The 22,023-nt window shown below is 45.9% G+C and overlaps 2 protein-coding genes across 2 annotated transcripts in view; one reads left to right on the forward strand and one right to left on the reverse strand.

Moving 5' to 3' along the window:
- MYH10 (myosin heavy chain 10) overlaps nt 1-17,104 on the forward strand; it is a 103,986-nt gene extending 86,882 nt beyond the window's left edge. Inside the window, exons 24-40 of the mRNA XM_009282795.1 lie at nt 301-472; nt 1,247-1,459; nt 1,560-1,704; nt 3,140-3,346; nt 4,415-4,519; nt 5,596-5,748; nt 6,106-6,354; nt 6,915-7,127; nt 7,628-7,840; nt 9,127-9,288; nt 10,753-10,881; nt 12,131-12,219; nt 12,470-12,593; nt 12,701-12,909; nt 13,779-13,887; nt 14,278-14,450; nt 15,350-17,104. Coding sequence (XP_009281070.1) covers nt 301-472; nt 1,247-1,459; nt 1,560-1,704; nt 3,140-3,346; nt 4,415-4,519; nt 5,596-5,748; nt 6,106-6,354; nt 6,915-7,127; nt 7,628-7,840; nt 9,127-9,288; nt 10,753-10,881; nt 12,131-12,219; nt 12,470-12,593; nt 12,701-12,909; nt 13,779-13,887; nt 14,278-14,450; nt 15,350-15,494 — 2,810 coding nt within the window. The 3' untranslated portion in view covers nt 15,495-17,104. The remainder of the gene's footprint in view (nt 1-300; nt 473-1,246; nt 1,460-1,559; nt 1,705-3,139; nt 3,347-4,414; nt 4,520-5,595; nt 5,749-6,105; nt 6,355-6,914; nt 7,128-7,627; nt 7,841-9,126; nt 9,289-10,752; nt 10,882-12,130; nt 12,220-12,469; nt 12,594-12,700; nt 12,910-13,778; nt 13,888-14,277; nt 14,451-15,349) is intronic.
- Nucleotides 17,105-18,870: 1,766 nt separating this feature from the next.
- NDEL1 (nudE neurodevelopment protein 1 like 1) overlaps nt 18,871-22,023 on the reverse strand; it is a 29,204-nt gene continuing 26,051 nt past the window's right edge. Inside the window, exon 11 of the mRNA XM_019473011.1 lies at nt 18,871-20,625. Coding sequence (XP_019328556.1) covers nt 20,538-20,625 — 88 coding nt within the window. The 3' untranslated portion in view covers nt 18,871-20,537. The remainder of the gene's footprint in view (nt 20,626-22,023) is intronic.

The following is a 22,023-nucleotide window of genomic DNA, read 5'->3' on the forward strand; positions in this document are numbered from 1 at the left end:
GCTCTTCTTTTAGATCCCATTCCTTATTTTCTATCAAGATGAGGTTATGTTTCTGTTCACTTACTTCACACTTTTTTTCTCCAGTAATTGACTTTCTCTTGACTTTCTATCTAAATCATACAGTCCTACTTTGCTATTGCAGCTTTCCCAGTCACCCTTCCAGCTGCAGACTGGAGAAAGAATTGACACAGCATATATTAAACTTCCCACCCTTCTTGCCACCCCACTGCCCTGCCCCTGAACCTTCTGAGGATGACAACAGAAAAAATTCCTTATGCATATAATTCTTTGCTTCCTTAGAGCGCTTAAAAAAGGAGGAGAAGACCCGTCAAGAATTAGAAAAAGCTAAAAGAAAACTTGATGGTGAAACAACAGATCTACAGGACCAAATAGCTGAGCTGCAAGCCCAGATTGAAGAACTGAAGATCCAGCTGGCCAAGAAAGAGGAAGAACTGCAGGCTGCTCTTGCTAGGTCAGAGCATGATGGGGCTTATGATTACGGAAGTGTGGTAGAAACCTACTTTCCCATACAGAATTTCATCTGACTGCAAACTTATCAGTTAGGACTGGGAATGTTAAAGCAGAAGCCAATTCACGTTTCTAGAGCATCTCTAGACACCTGTGTGCTGTGTGTAGACATGGCAAAAGAGGAATTTAGTGTTTTATCAGTATCCTTGCTCTACAAAGCTCCAAAACCAATGTTTCATCAGAGTATAATAGCATTTGGGCTCTGGAAGCTTTTTTAGTCTCCCAGAGTTCAGCCTCAGGAGGGAAAAAACATGTAATTCTCAGCCTTCTTAATGGTCAAAGTACTTGATAACGTATGTCATACTCAATCATTGAAAGACTTGTGTGGTAGTCTTGCAGCCACAGGTATCAACTAAACACCTTTTGTAGTTTCTGAGTAATGATCCATAATTTTGCGGGAAGAGAAAATTCTACAGACAGGGTGCATTTTTTAGGTCAATGTTGAGATCTACAAAGCTGGAATACTTGAATGTAAACTTGAAAGCTTAATCATTCTAGTAGTGCATCTGTAGTAGTACCTGGGGCGCTGTGCTTGTTAGGATCTTGAGAATAACAGTGCAGTAGTGGGTTTCTGTCTATGAAGTTTTAGAAGGTCTATTTTATTCTAGTGGGAAAGTTGAGTTATTATTTGTGTACATAATTTAAATAACACTAGACTGTTACAAGAACAGATCTGAAGCTACGAAATGTCATTAACTGTTGTGCCTCTGTTTAACAGAGGTGATGAAGAAGCAGTTCAGAAAAACAATGCACTGAAAGTGATAAGAGAGTTGCAGGCTCAAATTGCAGAACTCCAGGAGGATCTTGAATCTGAGAAGGCATCACGCAACAAGGCGGAAAAGCAGAAAAGAGATTTAAGTGAAGAGTTGGAGGCTTTAAAAACTGAACTGGAAGATACCTTGGATACCACTGCAGCACAGCAAGAGCTGAGGTAGGATCATATGTCTGTGTAAGAAGGCACCATTAAAATTCGTCTTTAATTTACAAAAGACTAAAATGTTGATTTTGATAACCATTGATGCTTTCTCTAGGACAAAGCGAGAGCAGGAGGTGGCTGAACTGAAGAAAGCAATTGAAGAGGAAACCAAAAACCATGAAGCACAGATCCAGGAAATCAGGCAGAGGCATGCTACTGCCCTGGAAGAGCTCTCTGAACAACTTGAACAGGCCAAAAGGGTGAGAAGAAAATGAATTACAGAAATACATTTTTCTGCTTCAGGACTTTTTATAACTAACAAGTGTTGTGGTCCCTTCCACTGATATCTGCAGATCTACGTTGTCCTCTATAAATGCATAACAATCGCAGTTGGATCAAATATATCCTGCTGCTTTGAATATATTGCAACTATTAGACAGTCTTGGCATCTATCTGAAAAGTGTTCATTAAACTTGGAAACGGTGCACCTAGAGATAAATTCATGTAGTACTTCTGTAGGAATTCTCCAGCAGCCCACGTGCTTATTTGGTGAAAAGCAGTTCTCTGCATGAGTGAACTGCAGAATGCTTCCAAATACGGTAATTGTAATGTCAGCACTCACAAATAACAGACTGTCAGTACAGGTAGTGTAAAAGTTCTTCCAGCCCCTCTTAACTTCATGCTTGTACTGTGACCTCCAGTGCTAGAAATCTGTGGAGTATCCTGCCAACTTGCACAGCTGTATTCTGTTCTCTGGTAACCACCACCAGAGCAGGCAGGAGGGGGGACACCTGGATAGCATGGTTCCTACTGGTGTAGCTTGAGTGTCTTGCTCAAAAGTAGAATTATTCCAACACTGCCGAAAAAAAACCCTATCTTTAATTTGTGAAACTATAGTTCTGGTCATTCACAAATGTATGTGTGGACAGTTCATATACTGTAGTAATATTTTTATGTAGGGAATATTTCACGAGCTTCCTTACTTTAAAATACTAAGTGAGAAACATAGTAGTTAAAGCTGGAGGAAATTATAGTTTATTCACCTGAAGATCTTATGCATGTCTTCTGCTCCTTGTTCATTAAATATTCTCAATAAGAGCATGAAAAGATGGAAAAATACCCTGCAATCTTAGACAAAGGTCCTGTGATAAGATGATGTCAGTTCTAGTGATATAGTAAGAATGGCACTTAAACATCCCTTATGCCAATTATTACTTTTTTAAAAAGGTTTTTGACAAATGTCAGTGCAGTGGTGAAAAGTGCTTTGTTATGCACTTCCAGGCTGCTACGCCTACTAAAATCAGGGCAGCTTTAGTTGATATCTTTCCTTTTATTTCTGTGAGATGAGCCATGCTGATCTGTTAATGGGCACATTCCTTCCTACTTACAGTGCTACTCAAACAGTCATTTTACAGCACTGCCATCCCAGATCTTGTTGAATTCGTAGAAGTATCTTCTGGTCCTCACTGTTACGTGTGATATCTTAGAGTGGAATAACTTGCATTAACTTAGTCTTTGGCTAATATACACAGAATGTTACATGGCAGCATTTTAAACACTCCCTACTTACAACTGGCTGAGCACTTGTTTTATCTTTGAACTTGTAAACCTGATTTGCTGGACTGAATATTTTTAGGAGAAAACTGTATTGATATGTAACAAAGTGTTGAATTTCTTTCCTTTTGTTTTTCCTAGTTCAAAGCAAATCTTGAAAAAAACAAGCAAGGCCTAGAGTCTGACAACAAGGAGTTAGCCTGTGAAGTGAAGGTACTGCAGCAGGTCAAGGCAGAGTCTGAACATAAAAGGAAGAAGCTCGATGCTCAGGTACAAGAGCTAACCGCTAAGGTCACAGAAGGAGAAAGACTGAGGGTGGAACTGGCGGAGAAAGCTAACAAGCTGCAGGTAAGGCTGTATGGAAGTCCTAAACTGTTGAAAAATATGCAAGAAAGTAAAAGCCTTAACTAATGTAGAAATGGCTAGGAGAAATGACTTTTCAAAGATGCAGCTAGGTCTACAGGAACTGGGTCTGTAGTTGATGTGGGACGTGATCTCAGTCATGCACTCGTGTACTTGAGGGGCCTTAAAGTGGTGGCGTGCCTCAGGTGGAGATAGCTGGACAGCCATGACATTAATCCTGAACTTTTTGGGCTGTGTGAGAATTACAGTGGCTTCTAAGTACATGGCTTCCCATCCTAGAGACCAAATCCTGTAGGAGACTCTGCTGACAGCTGGCCTACGGGTTTTTGGCTTGGATATGGAATTGAGTAGATTGGGCTGAGTTCACTTGTAGGTGTGAGCAAAACTGTACTGATTGATGATGGTCACAGGTTTTCTTTAGTGCTTCAAGGTTGGGAGCTTGACAGATAGGGATTGCAAGTAAAGGCCTATTCTTCTGGGAAATGGAGAAAATGGACAAAATGACATCAGGGCTGGCTTTTAAACCACAGCAACAAGTACTTTAGGTAAATCAAGCTAAAGTGCTTCAAAAAGGGAACGGCCCAGTTCTTTTTGGAGGAAGCTTTTGGGCAGTCTGTCACTCTATATACAAGTAGCATAGCCTAAAATAGCAATAGTTGGCACCTGACAGTAACCTTTTCTCTTGTGGTGATGCTTTAAACCCAGCTGCCACCCTGATAATCCCTGAATTAATGGTCCTGTAAAATCTATGGTCCTATAATTAAAAATAGCATTGAGTATGAATGCAGATATTGGAATGACATGCTCTGCTAAATAGCATACCTAACTCTTGTTATGTTGTACCCTTAAGTTCAAGATTGACATCCAACTTCAAGTTTCTAACCAAACTTCAGTATTTTTAGCTTGTTGTATCTCTGTACTGGGATCTATTGTTGTCTTGCCATACCTGGAAGTTGTTGAGGTTTTGTGTTCTGCAGTTCCAGCTCCCAGTGGGACGTAGGCTTTGCCGTGAGTCAGCTGCGTGCTGTTACCTTTAGACTGCTTGCTTTGCAGAACGAGTTGGATAATGTCTCAAGTCTCCTGGAGGAAGCAGAGAAGAAAGGCATTAAGTTTGCCAAGGATGCGGCTAGTTTGGAATCTCAGCTTCAGGATACACAGGTGTGTGGGCAGTGAAGCTTGAACTTTGCACTGAAGCTTTGTTCCTCATTTGAAATGCTAACTGCATAACAGAAAATACATTTTCATTCATGGTTTGGAAAGTCCCTTGGGTACAAGCTGTATTTCCTATTGAAGTCTAGTGAAATGCAATGGATAACGACTGCTCAGCTACATGTGGAGCCCATTTTTCATTATCTAAGATTCACTACTTGATAGACTGTAGCCTTTAAGTTTCTCTTATTTCTTAGTCTCTGTGGGAGATAAGTATTAAGTAAAAAAAAAAAAAAAACAACTTTCCAAGTAGAACATTAATGTAAATAAAATCCTTGGGGTATATGAAAGGCATGAGGGACAATACCCTGTCTTTTACTGACAGCTTAAGTTCTTAAAACTGCCAGTGTTTGTTTTTGAGTTAAACAATGCAGCTTTATGCATGTATTCATCACTCAAATATACTCTTTTTTTCCCCTGTATAAAAATGCTAATGATGACTACTTGAATAATGCTAATCACAATTGGAGAGGTCTGTGAGGAACAGGATGGAGGAGGGGGGTGGTTATACCTTTTATTAGTTTCCGTTATGACGGAAGTGGAATTTCCCCCTGCCACATTACAGCTATCTTTAAACTGACCTTTATATTTAAGCAATGCAGCAAAACTTGGAAGCATGCTGCCATTGCAGGATTTGGTGCTATATATTCTTCCCAGGTGGTTTAAAATGGGGACTCTATATGCTTGTCTGGAAGAAGAAAAATAGTTTGAAGGTGACTTCTGTGCTCGTCCCTTTAAAGACAGAAAAGTATCATCCATTAACTCCTAGAGCAGACAGTGGCATGGATTCCCTGATCAGAAATATGCTTTATAAAGGTTTAAGTGTGCCCAAAATGAATGAGGAGTGCCTTTTTGAAAACCCAAATTACAGATGTCTTCATAAGCATGTCCTTGTACAAAAATGCTGTGAGAAAAAATAATCAAACGTGAAACTCCATATAGAGTAATGGAGGGTGGTAGCCCAAGGCCACAGTTAACACGCTATGAACCAAACTGAACTTTGAATATGCCTGTTTGTGTAACAGGAGCTGCTTCAGGAAGAAACCCGTCAGAAACTCAACCTGAGCAGCAGGATTAGGCAGCTTGAAGAGGAGAAGAACAACCTGCAAGAGCAGCAGGAAGAGGAAGAGGAGGCCAGAAAGAACTTGGAGAAACAGATGCTCGCTTTGCAGTCACAGGTAAGCTGTTGTAAATGGCAGGACTTCTGTAAGGCCTACGCATTCCAGGTGAGATGAATTGGTGTCCTAAACCTCTCAGAAAAATGTCATGTGATTTGCACACATGCTAGAACAGATTTCGGAATAAAATTTCCTGTGGTCTTTCTCCATTGCAACAATGACTAGTACAACTAACTGCAATGGGCAGGACTTTCCCCTACTTCGTATCCTGCTAGCTCACAATTTTTGCGTTACTTTAGCTAGCAATAACATCTATTTCTGGTTTTGTATTTTGGACCTGATGCCTGTCTTTCCTTCTCATGATGCATGAATAATGCATCATAATGATGAACATTATTTTGTTTTATTAAATTTCAGTTGGCTGATGCTAAGAAAAAGGTAGATGATGACTTGGGAACCATTGAAGGCTTGGAGGAAAATAAGAAGAAATTATTGAAGGACATGGAGTCCTTAAGCCAACGCCTAGAGGAGAAGGCAATGGCTTATGACAAACTGGAAAAGACAAAGAATCGCCTGCAGCAAGAGCTGGATGACTTGATGGTAGATCTAGATCATCAGCGCCAGATTGTTTCTAACTTGGAGAAAAAGCAGAAGAAGTTTGATCAGGTAGTCTAGTTGCTGTTATCTTGCTGCTTTCTACGATTTTTTTAAATGGCATCTTGCTTATATTGTTACTGCATAAATGAGCCTTGTATAAAGAAGGGTTTGACTAGAGTACTGTGGTTATTGATAAATCTTTTGTGAGCAGCTTGGCCTTTGTTAAGAGTAACTTGTCACTTATAATTTCAGTGAGCTAAGTGCCAGCTTTGAGTTTTGTGAGATCAAATAGTAAGCTCTTTATATACAAAAAGGAAATTATATTGGAACAAAAACTTAAGAGTATTATTGAAATGCCTCAAGATAGACTAAGAAAGGATGCAAAGACTGAAAGATGAAAATAATGTAAAACTTACTTAATCTTGATTAGTAGCTTGCTTTCCTCATCTCATCCCAGAGTTAGCTGTAGCTGTTTTCTTACTAGCACTTTGATCAAGATTGAGAGACTAGACAGCTTCTGAAGGCCAATTAAACTTAGAGCACTAACCACTTCATTGACCAAAACACCTGAGGCAGGAAGGACCTGATTATAGAACTTAAGAGATGGATTAATTATTTCTTATGTTCAGATGCTGGCAGAAGAAAAGAACATTTCTGCCAGATATGCAGAGGAAAGAGATCGTGCTGAAGCAGAAGCAAGGGAGAAGGAAACCAAAGCACTGTCTCTGGCTCGGGCTTTGGAAGAAGCCTTGGAAGCTAAGGAAGAATTTGAAAGACAGAACAAACAGTTGCGTACAGATATGGAAGATTTAATGAGCTCTAAAGATGATGTGGGCAAAAATGTAAGTACATTTCCACACACAGTTTTGTTATATACTGCATAGGGAATAACACAGGAAAACTCCCTGGCTGGAGAAGTATATTTGACACAAAAATAGAATTTTTTGAAGCTGTGATTTATAAGCCAAAATTCTGGAGAAATTAATGCTCAGAATAAGGGGGTGGTCTTTATTAACATCAGGGCTCTTCAAAAGATGTGAAGACGTGGAGAGCAGAAGTTGCTGGCCAAACGACTAATGGCACCTGCGCTAGATTTAAGAGCTTGTCTCACTACTACTTTTTTTCTGTGACATTGCACAGCTAATCTCCAATCATCTGCATAGATGTTTGGGTTCTCTAATACAGACTTAGAGATGCTGCTCTGCCTGTTCTGATTCATTGTCCAATTCAGAGCATCACAAAATGTAGTGTACTGAGTTCGTATAATGTCTTATTTTGCTGTTAACAACTGCTGATGTTGAGAAACCTGAAGGAGAGGGTCTGATTAATGTCTGTGGCTTAGGTCCATGAACTGGAGAAGTCAAAGAGAACTTTAGAGCAACAGGTTGAAGAGATGAGGACTCAGCTTGAGGAACTGGAAGATGAACTGCAGGCCACAGAAGATGCTAAGCTTCGTTTGGAGGTGAACATGCAAGCTATGAAAGCCCAGTTTGAGAGAGATCTGCAAGCCAGAGATGAACAGAATGAAGAGAAAAAGAGGATGCTGGTTAAACAAGTATGTCTATTTTACTGTACCTCAGTGGGAAGGGGGTGGGGATCTTATCACCGAAGCCACAGAGCTTTGGCAAAACTTGCTACCAGAAAAATAAAACTCTTTGCTTAAAGATCCCATCCTATAGAAATCCCAAGCACTGATGTTTACAAACAATAGAATAGGTCTTGTTGAGGACTGGCCACTGTCAACTGTTGTGCTAGTCTGCTACTGATGGTCCTCCAAAAAACACTCAACATGCAAGCAGAGGTTTGGCTATTGCTGCGTGGGTGTATTTCAAGGACAGGGGTATGTTATTTGGACTTTCAAGCCCATCCTATTACAGGAACAAATCCATGGATGCCGAGATAAACTGAAAGACTGTAAGTGAACAGTTTTCTAAATGAAAATCGTGGCAAAGATTCCAGATTTGCCAGACTTGAGAATTCTAGTAACATGAAGCAGATCAGAAAAGACTCAAGAAATGCCTTTAAAATTTCATGCTTGTAAGAGAAGATGGTTCTAAATTAACATTAAACTTTGACAGGAAAAAAACACATCAAGATTTATTACAAGAAAACGAAAATGTGCAGTTACTAAGAATCACCTATATAGAGATCTCTTAGAAATAAACATGGCCTGGAGCGCTTTTGAAGCTCGCTGCAAATGCAAATTGCTATTGTCTTTCACTGGACAAGAGCTCTTGCCCTACCATGAGGAGGGAGGCTTGCTTCAAAACAAAATATATTCTTTCATGTTGGTAACCTGTGGCATTTCTGGCTCAGTTTTATTTTTGCATAGGTTTAGCTTAGTGCGTGTTGCCTTGCTGCTTAGATACTTTTCTGTTTTGTTTTGAAAAAAAGTTGTTGGTGTATAAATGCCAGTAGCACAGCTGTTTCAAAGGGAATGATTTCATTTTCTTTCTTGAGGAAATGAGGTGATTCTACTTCTCATTTTCCTCGTAGTGGTTCAATCAGAATTAGTGACATCTGCCCTAGAGCGATACCTAAATGTGGATAGATGTGCTGGGCAAGAAGCTGATCACTAAGTAGCTGTACAGATGAAATGGAAATGCTTCAGATGCTGAGTTATTGTCTTTGTTTTCCTTTTTTGTCAGTTCATAGATCTCTGCTTCCAATCTGTGGATTTGTTTTTGCAGTGTCTTCCCATGTAGCTTGCATTCTGTAGTCTCTTCCAATCGAGTACTGTTAATTCTGCTCCGCAAAGGCCTTTTGGATTCACCAACCATTTTGTTAGGATTGTTTGCTCCATTCCTGGAACTGAGCCTGTTAAATGCCTTGATTTCACAGGTGCGAGAGCTGGAGGCAGAACTGGAAGATGAGCGCAAACAGAGGGCTCTTGCTGTGGCATCCAAGAAGAAAATGGAGATGGATCTGAAAGACCTGGAAGGTCAGATAGAAGCTGCAAACAAGGCTCGAGATGAAGCAATCAAACAGCTACGTAAGCTCCAGGTAGGCACAGCTAATCAACTGAGCTGCTTTCTCTCCTGGTGACAGTCTGTCAAGGGTGTTGCTTTTCATTAAATACATTTGTAGCTTGAAGGCAAGAGGAGTATCAGATTTGACTATGCTGACATATGTCATAGAGTATCTGGCCTGAACTTATCACCTGCTCAAAACTCCTCTCATCATTTTCTCGGTAAGGAGTTAAGATTGTCCCCCAAATACTTCTATTCGATAGTCATCTTTTTCTTTATTTCAACACTTTGCATAAGGATTTACTGAGTATTGCTTTCTAGGCTGCATTTTTTAAATTTATGGTTGTTTGTATCTGAATTTACTGACTTGAGCTCTGCTCTTGCTGACTGCTGCTTCCTCAAGTTGAACTTTTTAAGGCATTTTCACCCAAAAACGCTCCAGAGAAAAAGGAGGATTAAGTTTTAGTTGCTTTAAAAAGTTCCAAGATGCCCATTCTTTTTAGTTTGGCAAGAAAAACGCAGTACTTGTGTCAAGGATTTATTTCCCATTCCCAGAAAAATATTCAACACCTGGTAGAATTCAGTTTTGCCAAAGATTTTCAGTGCCATGGCCCAAAGCTTCAGGAGTATGAGGCCATGGCAACACCATGTAAAGCACATGGCAAATTAAACTGCCTTTCTGCCCTGTCCGCTCTATTCCTTGGCAATCCTACTTCAAATCCTACTTCAGCTGAATGAGGGCACCTGAGTCCAGGTGCTGAATGAGAACGGAACGTAGGTTAAAGCAAGAAATGCTGGTACCTAGCAGTATCCCGCTGTCCTCTATTCCCAGAGGACAGGACAGCTAGAGAGTTCATACTTGAGTGCTGTACACTTCCCTATAGCACCTGAAATAAGTGGTCTCGTGACTGGTGGTATTCTAAAGATGCAGGTACGACTTAAATGCAGTTTCTCCAACTTTATGACTCTTTTAGCATCTCAAGTCACTCCTGTGAATTAAGATCTCAGTCTGTGTTAAGTGTCCTAAGGGAAGGAGAAGTATGTGCTTCTACATTATATGTGCAAAATGGTGAATCGTGTTATTTCTACACTGAGCAGTTTCTTACCTTGCATACTTGTAATAGGTTTTATCAGTCAATTTAAGTAAATAGATTCCCCCCCCCCCAAGTCAATTCCAAGAGCATTACAGCTCCACAAGTTTCATGATAAATGTAATTGAGCAGCTCTTTACTAGAGGTTTTTTCCTACAAGAAATATACTGATAAATGAAGTGGAGTCTTATAATGGAATATTTCTGATGAGGAATGAGTGATGGAAAGATGAGAAAATGAAGTTTTGCTATGAAAATAAGAACTGAAAATTATATTTAAGTGGAATTAAGCCACTCTGGGAGGAAGAACTTACCTCTTAAGGGCCAAAATGCTTCAGAGCCACTAATAAATCTTGTGGTTGTCCTAATGCATCATGGCTTTTTCTTTTCCCTGCTTTCCAACTGCAGGCTCAAATGAAAGACTACCAGCGGGAGCTGGAAGAAGCCCGTGCATCCAGAGATGAGATCTTCGCACAGTCCAAAGAGAGTGAAAAGAAGCTCAAAGGTCTTGAAGCAGAAATACTCCAGCTCCAGGAGGTGAGATTGAAATCCAAGAATTTTGTTTTTCTTGCTAGACTAAGGGGAAAAACAAAAAGTTAAAAAAAAAAAAAAAAAAAAAAAGTAGTAAAAAGCAATCTAGTGAGTTGAATAAAGAAATGGGAGCCTGGAGATCTTTCTCTTCCCCCCTGCCCCAGGTCATTAGTGAGCTCCTTATAGCTTTGTAGGAATCATTCCAGTAGTCTGGACTTCGTTTCCCTGCCTGGGTAGCAGGAAAAGCTTTACTACTGCTTAAACAGATTTGAGGCCTCATTAAAATTTGCAAGGAGGTTTGAGTGTCAGTACTAAAACTGATTATTGGAAATATATAAAAACCTAACAACCTCCCCAGTACCTCAGTGGACCATTTAAGTCTGTGGAGGTTTATCACTCTGCCATCTTAGGTCCTCATCCCTTGCTCTATTGGGCATGTGTTCCCTCATTGATGGCAATTCATGTAAGAGCTCTAAGTCTTGCTACGTATCACTTACCTCCCGCTATCTCCTTGGTCTGCCACAAGGTCAAGTATCAGCAGAATTGCCTTGTGTGAGAGACTGCCTCTTTTTGTCCTGTATTAGCTACAGACCAAAGTTTGAAGCAATCGCTCAGATTTCGCTACACTTACTGTTTGAGCCTTTGCAGATAACCTGCGACTTACTAGAGTTTCTCCATGTCACTCTTTTGTGGACTTCAAACTTGTCAGTCTTGCACTTGCAGTGTATTTAATTGTCCTTCTTAGCAAATGCCTGGGTGTTTCTACCACATAATACAGTTTTATAATATGGGATTCAGTGCTTTTTATACTATTGTGCTAAAGCTTTTATTTTCTATACTTTGCTTGCATTCATGCTACGTACTCTGTAAAAACCTAAAAAATTTAATTAATTTAGTGCCCACTTTACACTGAATGCGTTTATTAGAGCATGTGACAGAATGGTTTTCTCCTGCTGTTTAGGGCTTGAATGTTACTGATTTTTCACAGATTTTTTTTTTTTTTCCTTAACTTTGTGGAAGGAACACTTCAGGGCCAGGGAGAAGTAAATCCATTGTAGTCATATGGCAGTTAAGGGGGGCAAATATCAAGATGATGTGTCCTGCTAGCTTCCACAGCTGTGGCTTCTGCTTATCCATTTATCCTCAGGGATATCACTTCTGGGAGATGCTCTGAAGTGTTACTAGAGGCCTAAATTGTTTGCAGAAGTTTTGAGATTCCTAATGCTGTAATGAATCTTTTCCTAAACCTTCGCAGGAGTTTGCTGCATCTGAAAGAGCCCGTCGTCATGCTGAGCAAGAAAGGGATGAGCTGGCTGATGAGATTGCAAACAGTGCTTCGGGAAAGTGAGTCATCAAATGTATTAATTGTGCATCTTGAAGAACTTAAGGCACCAGAAGCTGTAGTTCTCCGTAGTCTGCTTGCAAATTCTGTATTGATCTGTCTTCATGATAAAAATTACTTGTTGTTATGAAGAGAATTGCTGACACAGTGGCTTCTCATGACAATCTGCAATGCCTAAAGTATCAGAAGCAAACTTGCTGGTTGTTTTGTATCAGATCTGAACGTGTCTTGACCCAAATACTTCCTTTCTAGGTCAGCGCTGCTGGATGAGAAGCGCCGGCTGGAAGCTCGTATCGCACAGTTGGAGGAAGAACTCGAGGAAGAGCAGAGCAACATGGAGCTTCTCAATGAGCGGTTCCGAAAGACCACGCTGCAGGTGAATCCGTTGTTGACAATGCTGTTGGGGTAATTTGTGTTTCGGTGTGCAGTTAAGTGGAGGCTCTGAACAGCACCAAATGATCTTCTATTCTTCTCCTTTGAAAGGTTGACACACTTAATTCTGAGCTAGCTGGGGAGCGGAGTGCTGCCCAGAAGAGTGAAAATGCACGGCAGCAGCTGGAAAGGCAGAACAAAGAGCTGAAAGCCAAGCTGCAGGAACTGGAGGGATCTGTGAAGTCTAAGTTCAAGGCAACAATTTCTACTCTAGAAGCCAAGATTGTGCAGCTAGAAGAACAGCTTGAGCAGGAAGCCAAGTAAGGAAAAAATCTGTTTGCCCGTGTTTGCTCTCAGTTGAATGTCTGAAACCTCCATGCCTTAAGTTTTTGTAGGGCTGAGATGTGACCTTACCTTACAGCACAGGAATTAGGTTTTAGTATCTAGAAACCTACCGTTTAGGGGACACACTTCAACAAGACAGCTGTAAAGTTAACTGGGATTGAAAGTTTCAGAATCTGTTTGCTCCGTAACTGAAACTGCTGAATTAACTCTTGAAGTTAACCAGATGAATATGTTGACTGGTAGTCCCAGGATCCACAGGGTGCTGCAGAAGTTTCCTGAGACAAGATAAAACATCGCCTTGAGACACCTGGTCTCTTTGGTTAGAGGAAGCAAGTTGAACAGCTTAGGCGTGACAGCTTAAGTTAGTTGAGCTGAATCCTGTGCTCTGCAGAAGTCTTTCTGCAGTGAGCTCTTCCTGTCTGTCCTTTCCATCTTGGTCCTCCACATTTTATTTTTAATTTTAGCTAGTTCCTCCCAGAATCTGAAGGTGGGCTGTCTTAATCACCATCTCCATTCTTTTTGTGCTTTTGGCTCATGTTACCAGTTACCAATAACTTTAAAGCTGCTCTGTTTAATCTCACTGTGAAGAAGCACCTTCTTATCTCTCTTCTTAGCCTGCATACCATACTCATACTGCTCCAGTGCTAAGACTTTACACTTTCAGAGCTGCATCCCAGCCAACCACCAGCACACTAAAACTACATCGGTTCTATTGATGGTGGCAGACATGTTAAGAGGACTCGAGTATCAGTTACACAATGAGGCGAGAGCCTTTCAGAAAGGACAGATCTCGTGTTCCTAGCCTTCAAGTACTGGGACGAATTATGGCTTTTGATTATTCTAGGGAAAGAGCAGCTGCTAACAAATTGGTCCGTCGTACAGAGAAGAAATTGAAAGAAGTCTTCATGCAGGTGGAGGATGAGCGTCGACACGCAGACCAGTACAAGGAGCAGGTAGGTGGAGCGGCTTAGCTTTTGAGGCCTGTTTCTCAGAAAAGGCAAATAAAACCATACCTTGAGTAGAAAGGGCTTATTAAGAAGCATTTTAATGAAAACATTTGAGGGAACTCTGTCTTGATCACTAAACCACTAGAGTAGCTCCCAGCAGTCAAAGCCTCCCTGTGTTAGCTCTGGTGTGATGGTCCACTATCTACCCTGGCATCCCACACCCAGGAGCTTGGCAGTGTTTCCAGGAGTCCACACTGGAGTCTGCAGTGAGGCTGATGGTTCATCTCCAGCCGGGGTGGTCGGGGAGGACAGGGTGTTAGCTACCCTCTCTGACCTCCCAAATCGTGGGGTTGCAGCTGCTGAGTTTGATCCTGACGACCTGGTTTTGTATTTTAGATGGAAAAGGCAAATGCCAGAATGAAGCAGCTCAAACGCCAGCTGGAGGAGGCTGAAGAGGAAGCCACACGTGCAAATGCTTCCCGACGTAAACTTCAGCGTGAGCTGGATGACGCCACAGAGGCTAACGAGGGCCTGAGCCGGGAGGTCAGCACCCTGAAAAACAGGCTAAGGTAAGCGGTACCAGTAGCAGCGGGCAGGGGTTTATCCGGGCCCTTGTGTGCCCACAGTCTCCGCAATGCGTCCTTGGGCAGCATCCAGCTGTGGCGCTGCGGAAGCAGAGCTGCTAACGTTAGGGGATGGGTCAAACTGGAGCCTGCTGGGAACTGCTGAGCCTGATGATGATAACAAAGAAGCTGCCAGACCACAGGGATGTTCCTGACAACTCTTGAGCCTGAACTCTTTGGAGCTTACGTTGGCAGGTTCCCTGGGGTTGCCAGTTCAATCCAGCCGTAGGTAAATGTGACAGAGACAGCTCAGTCGTGCTTTTCCCAGTGGCTGGTACTGATCCCTTTTTTCCTGACCCACTCTGGCGTGGGAGTGTTTCAGCACTTTCCTTGAGAGCAGGCCTTTGAGATCAAGGTCTGTATCAAGTACAGATGGGAGTCAGCAAAGGTGAGGCTGGTGCAGAACAAAAACCATCTCAACAAGGGAGAGCAGCTGAGCTGGTGGGCTTGGTAGGAACGGCAGGAGCGGCGCAGTGCAGCGCTTAACAAATGAGCAGTTGATACATTTTTTTAGAGAACCCACTCTGTTTAGTACTTGGTCTGCACTTGGTGCTTGTGCAGAGACAATATTTTAAGTTACTTGGGACTTGCCAAATTAAGGCGACGGTATAAACTAAGCAGGAATACTGGAGTACCAGGATGTGTTTGTGCACAGCGTGTTGACCCCTTGGTCAGAGGGGAGGGTTTCAGATACCACGTGTGCCCCGTGGGTGGCCTGGAGCTGAGCTGCCGCATTCCCCCACAGTTCAGCAGGGAGGTCTTTCAGGGGCAGCCACCAGCACCGGGACTCGGGCTGCAAGCGAGACGTGACCCATCAGCAATCGCTGCCTGCTTGTTGTTTGCAGGAGGGGGGGCCCCATCACCTTCTCCTCGAGTCGATCCGGGAGACGCCAGCTGCACATTGAAGGGGCCTCTCTAGAGCTCTCGGACGACGACGTGGAGAGCAAAGGCAGCGATGTGAACGAAGCGCAGCCGGCCCCTGCTGAGTAGAGTCCCGTCACACCATATGCATGCAGAGACCTTTTACACAGTAGTCGGCAGAAGGAGGAGGACTTTCCTGACCACCGAACTGCCTTGTGGCCGTAAATCTGCCTTACGAAACGTCGGCATGCTACAAGGTTACTTATCATAGGTCAACTATGTCTTAAGGCTCTCCAGCCTCACCATACTGTACCCTGCTTCAGATATAGGTACAACTGCTTTTTTATATATAGTAAACAAAATGGGATCGTCTCTGTTCAGTGCATCTATTTTCCAGATACTCATTGTAAAGCCATTTTATAAAGCATCATGTGAAGGATGAAACTTTTTTTTATCAATACAGAAACTTCATTCCCAGAGGGTAGGTGGTTGGGACAGACCCGTTGTCATGACTATGCATGCTTTGTTGTACAGACAACATCCTTCCATTTCTTCTGTGCTCAGACGGCCCTCGGCTGTATTGAGTCTGTTGGATCAGTGAAGACCAAACTGCACCTGTATCTTTCTTTTCTCCTAATTGTTGTGATCAGCACACAATCAGCGAGTGAACTGTGAAAAGGCCTTGGGAAGTGTTAGAGGGAAATGTAGGGATGACTGAGTAGTGTCCATTTTTTAACCTGCAATATCATTTTGAAGTGTTCTCAGCACCTGCTTCATCAGTTAGTGTTCCTGCAGTACAGGCAAACTGAAATAGCATCACCGTTCCTCATCTGTACAGTACTTCTGCGTTTGTAGAGACCTGCTATTACTATGCCCAACAGATCTGTATATATATTAAGGCTAGTATAATGTGAACACCAGTGGAAAATAAACATGCAACACAGGCAAAATTAATTTATTAATTTATGGCTGAGTGAGTTGGTCTTCAGGACATGGAGCCGAGCGGCTGCACCCTGAGCCGAGGCTGACGTGACACCTTAGCAGCCAGCCTGGTGTTGCTGCGGGAGCTGCCGGGAGCAGCAGGGCCGCCCGTACTGTGCAGCGTGGGGCTCGTGTGGAGCCTGTGGTTACAGGGGGTCAGCGGTGGATGTTGCCTGCCTACGTGTTAACATGCCAGTGGATGTGAATCCTTTTTTTTGTTGTTTTTTTTATTTTGAACAGTATTACAGCGAGTAGTTAGTGTTCTTTTTGTTTAAATAGCTGAAAAACTGACATTACAGAAAGTGCCTTAGACACTACAGTACTAAGACAATGTTACATATATAATTTGCCTATATAACAATGATTTAATGTATTAATTTTGACTGTGCTTCATATCATGTACCTCTCTAGTCCAAGTGGTATTATTGATATTAGTGACAATGAATCAGTGTTAACTAGGAAACTTCCTCTGCCACATGCTCAAAAAACATGGATTTCCTTTTTTGGTTAAAAGCTTTAACATCTGTCGCAAAGGTTTTGTTGTGTGTGTTTGGATATTTTTAATCAAACTGGCTGTTGACCACCAGGCATCTGACTGCAAATATCTTGTTTTCTTGTATACCCATATTTCTAGACAATGATTTTTGTAAGACAATAAATTTATTCATTATAGATGCGGCCGCCTGCTTTGTTTACTTACAGGAAGAGCTATCTCCTGAGGCTGGCATAGACCTTAATAAATGAGAATATGACTGGAAGCTGCCTTTTCCCTTCTTACTGTTTTGTTTGCTTGGGGGTTGTTTTGTTTTTTTTCCCCCTTTCATTTTGACCTAAATACAGCATAAATGGCTTGGTCAAGGGCAGAGCCTTTGCCTTTGAACTTTAATGGCAATGCATAGCTGGAGCACGAAGGGACGATAAACCTCATGCTGCCCTTCAGTACCGTGGCGCAGGCGCAGCCCCCATTTCTGCCTTTACCCGGGTCTGGTCTTTTTTCTGAGGAGTTAGATTCCTGTTTCAGGTGTCCTGTGGTGCAGTACCCGCTCCACCTGTCTGTCTGGGAGCAGAGCCCTGGCAGTAGGGAGCGAGAGTGTCGGATGAGGCTGAGGTTAGTAGAAAGCTGCAGGTACCGGTGCCCTGGAGCTGATCCCTGCTCAGCTCCACAGCTGGATCTGCACAGAAAACAGGGACCAGGATGGACACGCCCCGGGAGGGGAGGTGATGGGGGAAAGGAGGCAGGTAGCAGAGAGGGTTGGGGCTGGTGGGGCAGCTGGAAGCTCCTGGAAAAGGCTCAGGCAGGAGCTGCGCTGACCCTTTCAGTGGTAGCTCTGCTTCCAGCTGGCTGGCTGGGGGCGGCTGGGCCACCCCTGCCAGTCCCAGACACCAGCTCCTGGAACCCTGTTCACTCCTGGGCACCTGTTGCTAGAGCGAGTACCTCCTTCAAGGCTGTGGCTGCTGCTCCTCCTGTAGCTGGGATCATGCTGGGAAGAGCGTAGGGGCTGTGGAAGGGCTTTTCCCTCTCTCTCTCATGGCTTGCACACATCAGGGCAGGTGCAGAAGGCCCAGGCTCTGTGCAAGAACAGCTTACTGTTACCAGGGGGGTTTTTAACCGGGGGGGGGAGGGCTGACTCAGTGAGGGTGACCCTGTTCCCCTCCAAGGCACTGCACCCCGGGGAGGGAGCTGGTGGCAGGTGGGGTGCACGGCCTCCCCCTGCATGGGGCAGGGATGGGGGCGTTGGTAGGAGCTGGCGCGAGTGTATTCCCAGCCGGGGAGGGGGTGTGCTGCCAGGTCTCTGTCCGTGGATGGGGCAGGTCCAGCCTGGGCGGCAGCAGGAGGGAGGGTCCGTAGCACTGACACCGCAGCCCTGGCTGTTGGCCGGGAGTGGGCAGCTGGTGCTGGAACGGCAGCCCCCCAGGGTTGGTGTGCCTTGGCTGTGCCTCGGGAGCGCCTGGGCTGGAGCTGAGCCCAGCGGCCTGAGAGAGGCAGCACCCACCTTTGTGTCAGGCAAAACACTGCCGTGCCAGCAAAGCCGAGGGTGCCGCGGGGGCAGAGCTGGGAGCAGGCACGGGCCGTGGGGAGAGCCCCTGGGGCTGCCACAGCCCTGTCAGCCCACCAGGCACACGGGAGGGGAAGGGCCCCCAGCCCCGCTGTTGTGCAGAGGAAACGCCTTTCAGCTGCTCCGAGGAGGCAAAAAGCCCTGGAGGCTGCAGCTGGAGGGCTCCAACACCCTCCCAGGCTCTTCCCCCAACCAGATCTTGAAACCCCGGCCTCAGCCGAGCCACCAGGAGGTTCAGTGCCAGGAGCAGAGGCTACAGCTGAGGAAAGGTCTTTGCTCAGCCCCCGTCCCAGCAGTGGCTGTTCCCCTCTGTGCACAAACCAAATTAGGAGGAGACATGCCAAGGAAATGGGAGCAGGAGCTGCGCGGCAGCGCAGACCAGCACCGCCAACCTCTCCCTGGGGCTTGGCAGAACATGCTACACGACAAAATACAGCCACTGCCACTCTTTCTGCAAAATCCACTGATTCCACATTAAAAGAACTTTATTTTTGGAAGATTGCTCTTACTTGTTTTTTTGTTAAACCACATGATCTGTGTCACCACGGTGGTATGGTACACTGTCCTACTGAAACATGCCATATAGATTTTGAATAAATAAAGCTACAAAGCCCAAGTTATGTACAAAGATCTTAGGCAAAGATATTATGTTTACAAACCTATGTACAATAAAACAAATGTAAACAGTCAAATGCAGCAGAGGATGCACAGGAAAGGAGGACCATACAAACCCTAACGGCAGGGGGGCACTTCCCACCTCCCTTCTGCTGGGGCCAATGGTTTTTCTCAGCGCTTGTAAATAAACCAACTGGGAGCTGCAGAGCCAACCGGGGAACGGGACCAGACCGGGAACAAAGATTTCTAAACCCACAGATCAAACCCGGCTGGGTTTGCTGGTTCATTTTAAAAATCCACCGGCTCTGAGGCACATAGACAGAGAAATCGCACAAATACGTTGCTTGAAAGACCCACAAGGTACACAGTCGCCCAAAACTGTCACAGAAGCCCGTAGGTGACGCTGTAAAATCCAGTCATATATTACACAGATGGGAACGTGGCTGTGATGGTTAAAGGGGCCTGGGGGGGGGGGGGGTCATGGGCAGCGCGGCCAGTTGGATGAGTGGCTTCCTAACGCTCTCGCAGAGTCCCTGTTGTGGAGGTGTGTGGAAGTTGTTTGACTGATGAAGGCAGGGTACAACGGGGCCGGGAAGCTGTGCTACAGGCACACGGACACCGTGAGCACGCTACAGCGGCTGAACACGTTACTGCCTCGCAGCTGCACGGGTGTGAGAGCAGCGCTGAGGAGAACGCTTCGGCAACGTCTGCCCTGCCAGCTCACACTAAGGCATTTGATGTTGCGACTGACGTGTGCTGGGCCTGTGACAGTCACCCCCAGCGTTGCTGCCACCCAGCACCTCCCTCCCTCCCTGCCCCTGCTCGGCCCTGGCCCCCAAGGAGCCCGGCGCCGGTGTGCACGGCAGGGCTGCCAGATACGCTCATCCTCCCCTGCCCGCTCCGAGGCAAGGCAGGAGGTGGCCACGCACCAGCAGCGCCAGCCGCGCACCTGCCCGGCAGTAATTTATTAAGCTGCAGTAACTCAGTCACGTACCTGGACCTGATTCCCAGGCGCAAATGTCCAAAGTGCCATCGCACAGCCTCACCCAGGGCCCTTTCAAGAGATCAGAGCCGTACTGGGAGGAGAGCAGCTGCACGTCCTAAGCAGCAGGATGCTGGAGCAGGCAGGCAGGGAGAAGGGGAGCCTTTAAGAGGAGCGGCCAACGTTTGTGTCGTGCCAAACCTAAGTTAGAGAAGAGATAAAGCGAGGGGCCGAGGACTGCCTGGCCGAGGTTTGGCGAGCAAGGCTCCTGCATCCCCCGAAACAGAGCACTGCGTGTCTCAGCTTGTGTGGCACAGGGCGTGGGGCCAAGTCAGAGAACGTCCGCTACAGCAACAGGAGAAAACAAACTGTATTAACATGACATGAAGGGCCGTGAGCACAGGGTCTCCTCTGGCGGCACGGTGCAGGTCGCAGGTCGTGTTCCAGCGGGGCGGGAATGGGGAGGAATCGGGAGCAGTTCTTCTCTTGATGGGCTGAGAAAAGCATCCGCAAGTCCGAACACGACCTCCCGCGGGCTCATACGCTCAAGGGGAGCATGCCAGGTGCTGAGGATGGTCGGGACGCTCCCAGTCCAGGGGGACCTTGATCAAAGCCATTTACTGCCCTGAGAAGCAACAAGAGACAGGCCATTAAGTGACGAGCAGCCCCAGGAGATGGCACCCCTCACCTCTCCCCACCACCACCAGCTGGAAGATAGACCCCTCTCCTCCCTTCTCACCGCATCCATCACCCTGACTGCACAGTGGCTGCTCGGTGGCTGCAGGAGCGGGGCCAGCATATGACCGTGACAGGGCTCCCACCTCCGGCTGCGAGGATCGGTGCTCACTCACAGCCAGGGACACACGCAGGTGGGTGCCCACGATCAGCTCCCCTGCCCTCTTAATTGCTGCCCATTTGCCCGGGAGCAGCCGTTTGCAGACGCCTGTGAGCAATGCGCAGCCCCCAGGGCTGTGCAGGCAGCACTGGGCTGCGGCACCGTCACACAGGGGTGTGCAGCAGGGCTGGGGCCGACTCCACCTGCGTCCCCAGGTCCTTCACAGGTCTGTCCAGTAATGGGGACGGACACATATACCCGGCAATGGCACATGGGCTCTGCGAGAGCAGGCAGGCACATGTTAAAGCACAGCAAGAGTTGCCTCTACGCTACGCTACCCCCAGCTGGGGTGCAGCAGGGGCTCCGGGTGCCTCCACACCCCCAGGATCCATGGGTTCCCCCCTTCCCCAGGCTGGTGGGAGAGGTGAAGGCGTGGAGAACCTGGCTTCCTGGTGGGTTGGGAGAGGAGCACGTGGGTCTGACAGCTTTTCCATCTCTACTGTGTTTTGGCTTTGACAGATCTTCTGTCATTAGGCTCAACACACAGCCCAGGCTCACCATCTGCTGATCACCACCGCCACAGCCTTGACAACCAGAAGCAATTACGTCCCTGTATGAGGACAGCACGTCCACCCCCACTGTTGTCCCAGAACAGCACCCTGCCCTCATGGTCGTGTTCGTAATACTGAAGGTGGGGGGAGAACCCCCACACCCCTGCAAGGCAGGACAGGTCCCCGCCTCGGTGTCCGCCTGCTCCCAAGAAGTGCCTCTGCAGCACTTCACCAGCTCTGCCCGAACCACCGGCACCCCAGAAGATGCCATTCGGATCTCTCCTGGCAGAGCTACGTTTGTGAGAAGGGACACTTCAAGGAGACAGCCTTTGCTGCTCAGATCAGTGGGCCGCGGTCAGTAAAAGCGAGAAGAAAGAGAAGCGCGAGGGCTCTACTGATGAGGAAAAAGCCAGCCCGGGAGCTGGCGGCTCCAGGGTCCCAGGCTGCTCCTGGGGTCCCAGGCTGCTCCTGGGGCAAGCACTCGGAGGGGCACGTCCCGCTCGCTGCCATCACTGCCTAAGGGACCAACACGTGCCAGCAGCTCACGCGCGGGTGGCTCACGACAGCATCCCCAGGACAGAGCAGTGCTGTTTCCACACTATTTTTCACGCGGTGCGTGGTTCTTGCGCTGCTTATA

This window comes from Aptenodytes forsteri, unplaced genomic scaffold, assembly GCF_000699145.1.
Source record: "Aptenodytes forsteri isolate BGI_AS27 unplaced genomic scaffold, ASM69914v1 Scaffold22, whole genome shotgun sequence".
Taxonomy (NCBI): Eukaryota; Metazoa; Chordata; class Aves; order Sphenisciformes; family Spheniscidae; genus Aptenodytes; species Aptenodytes forsteri.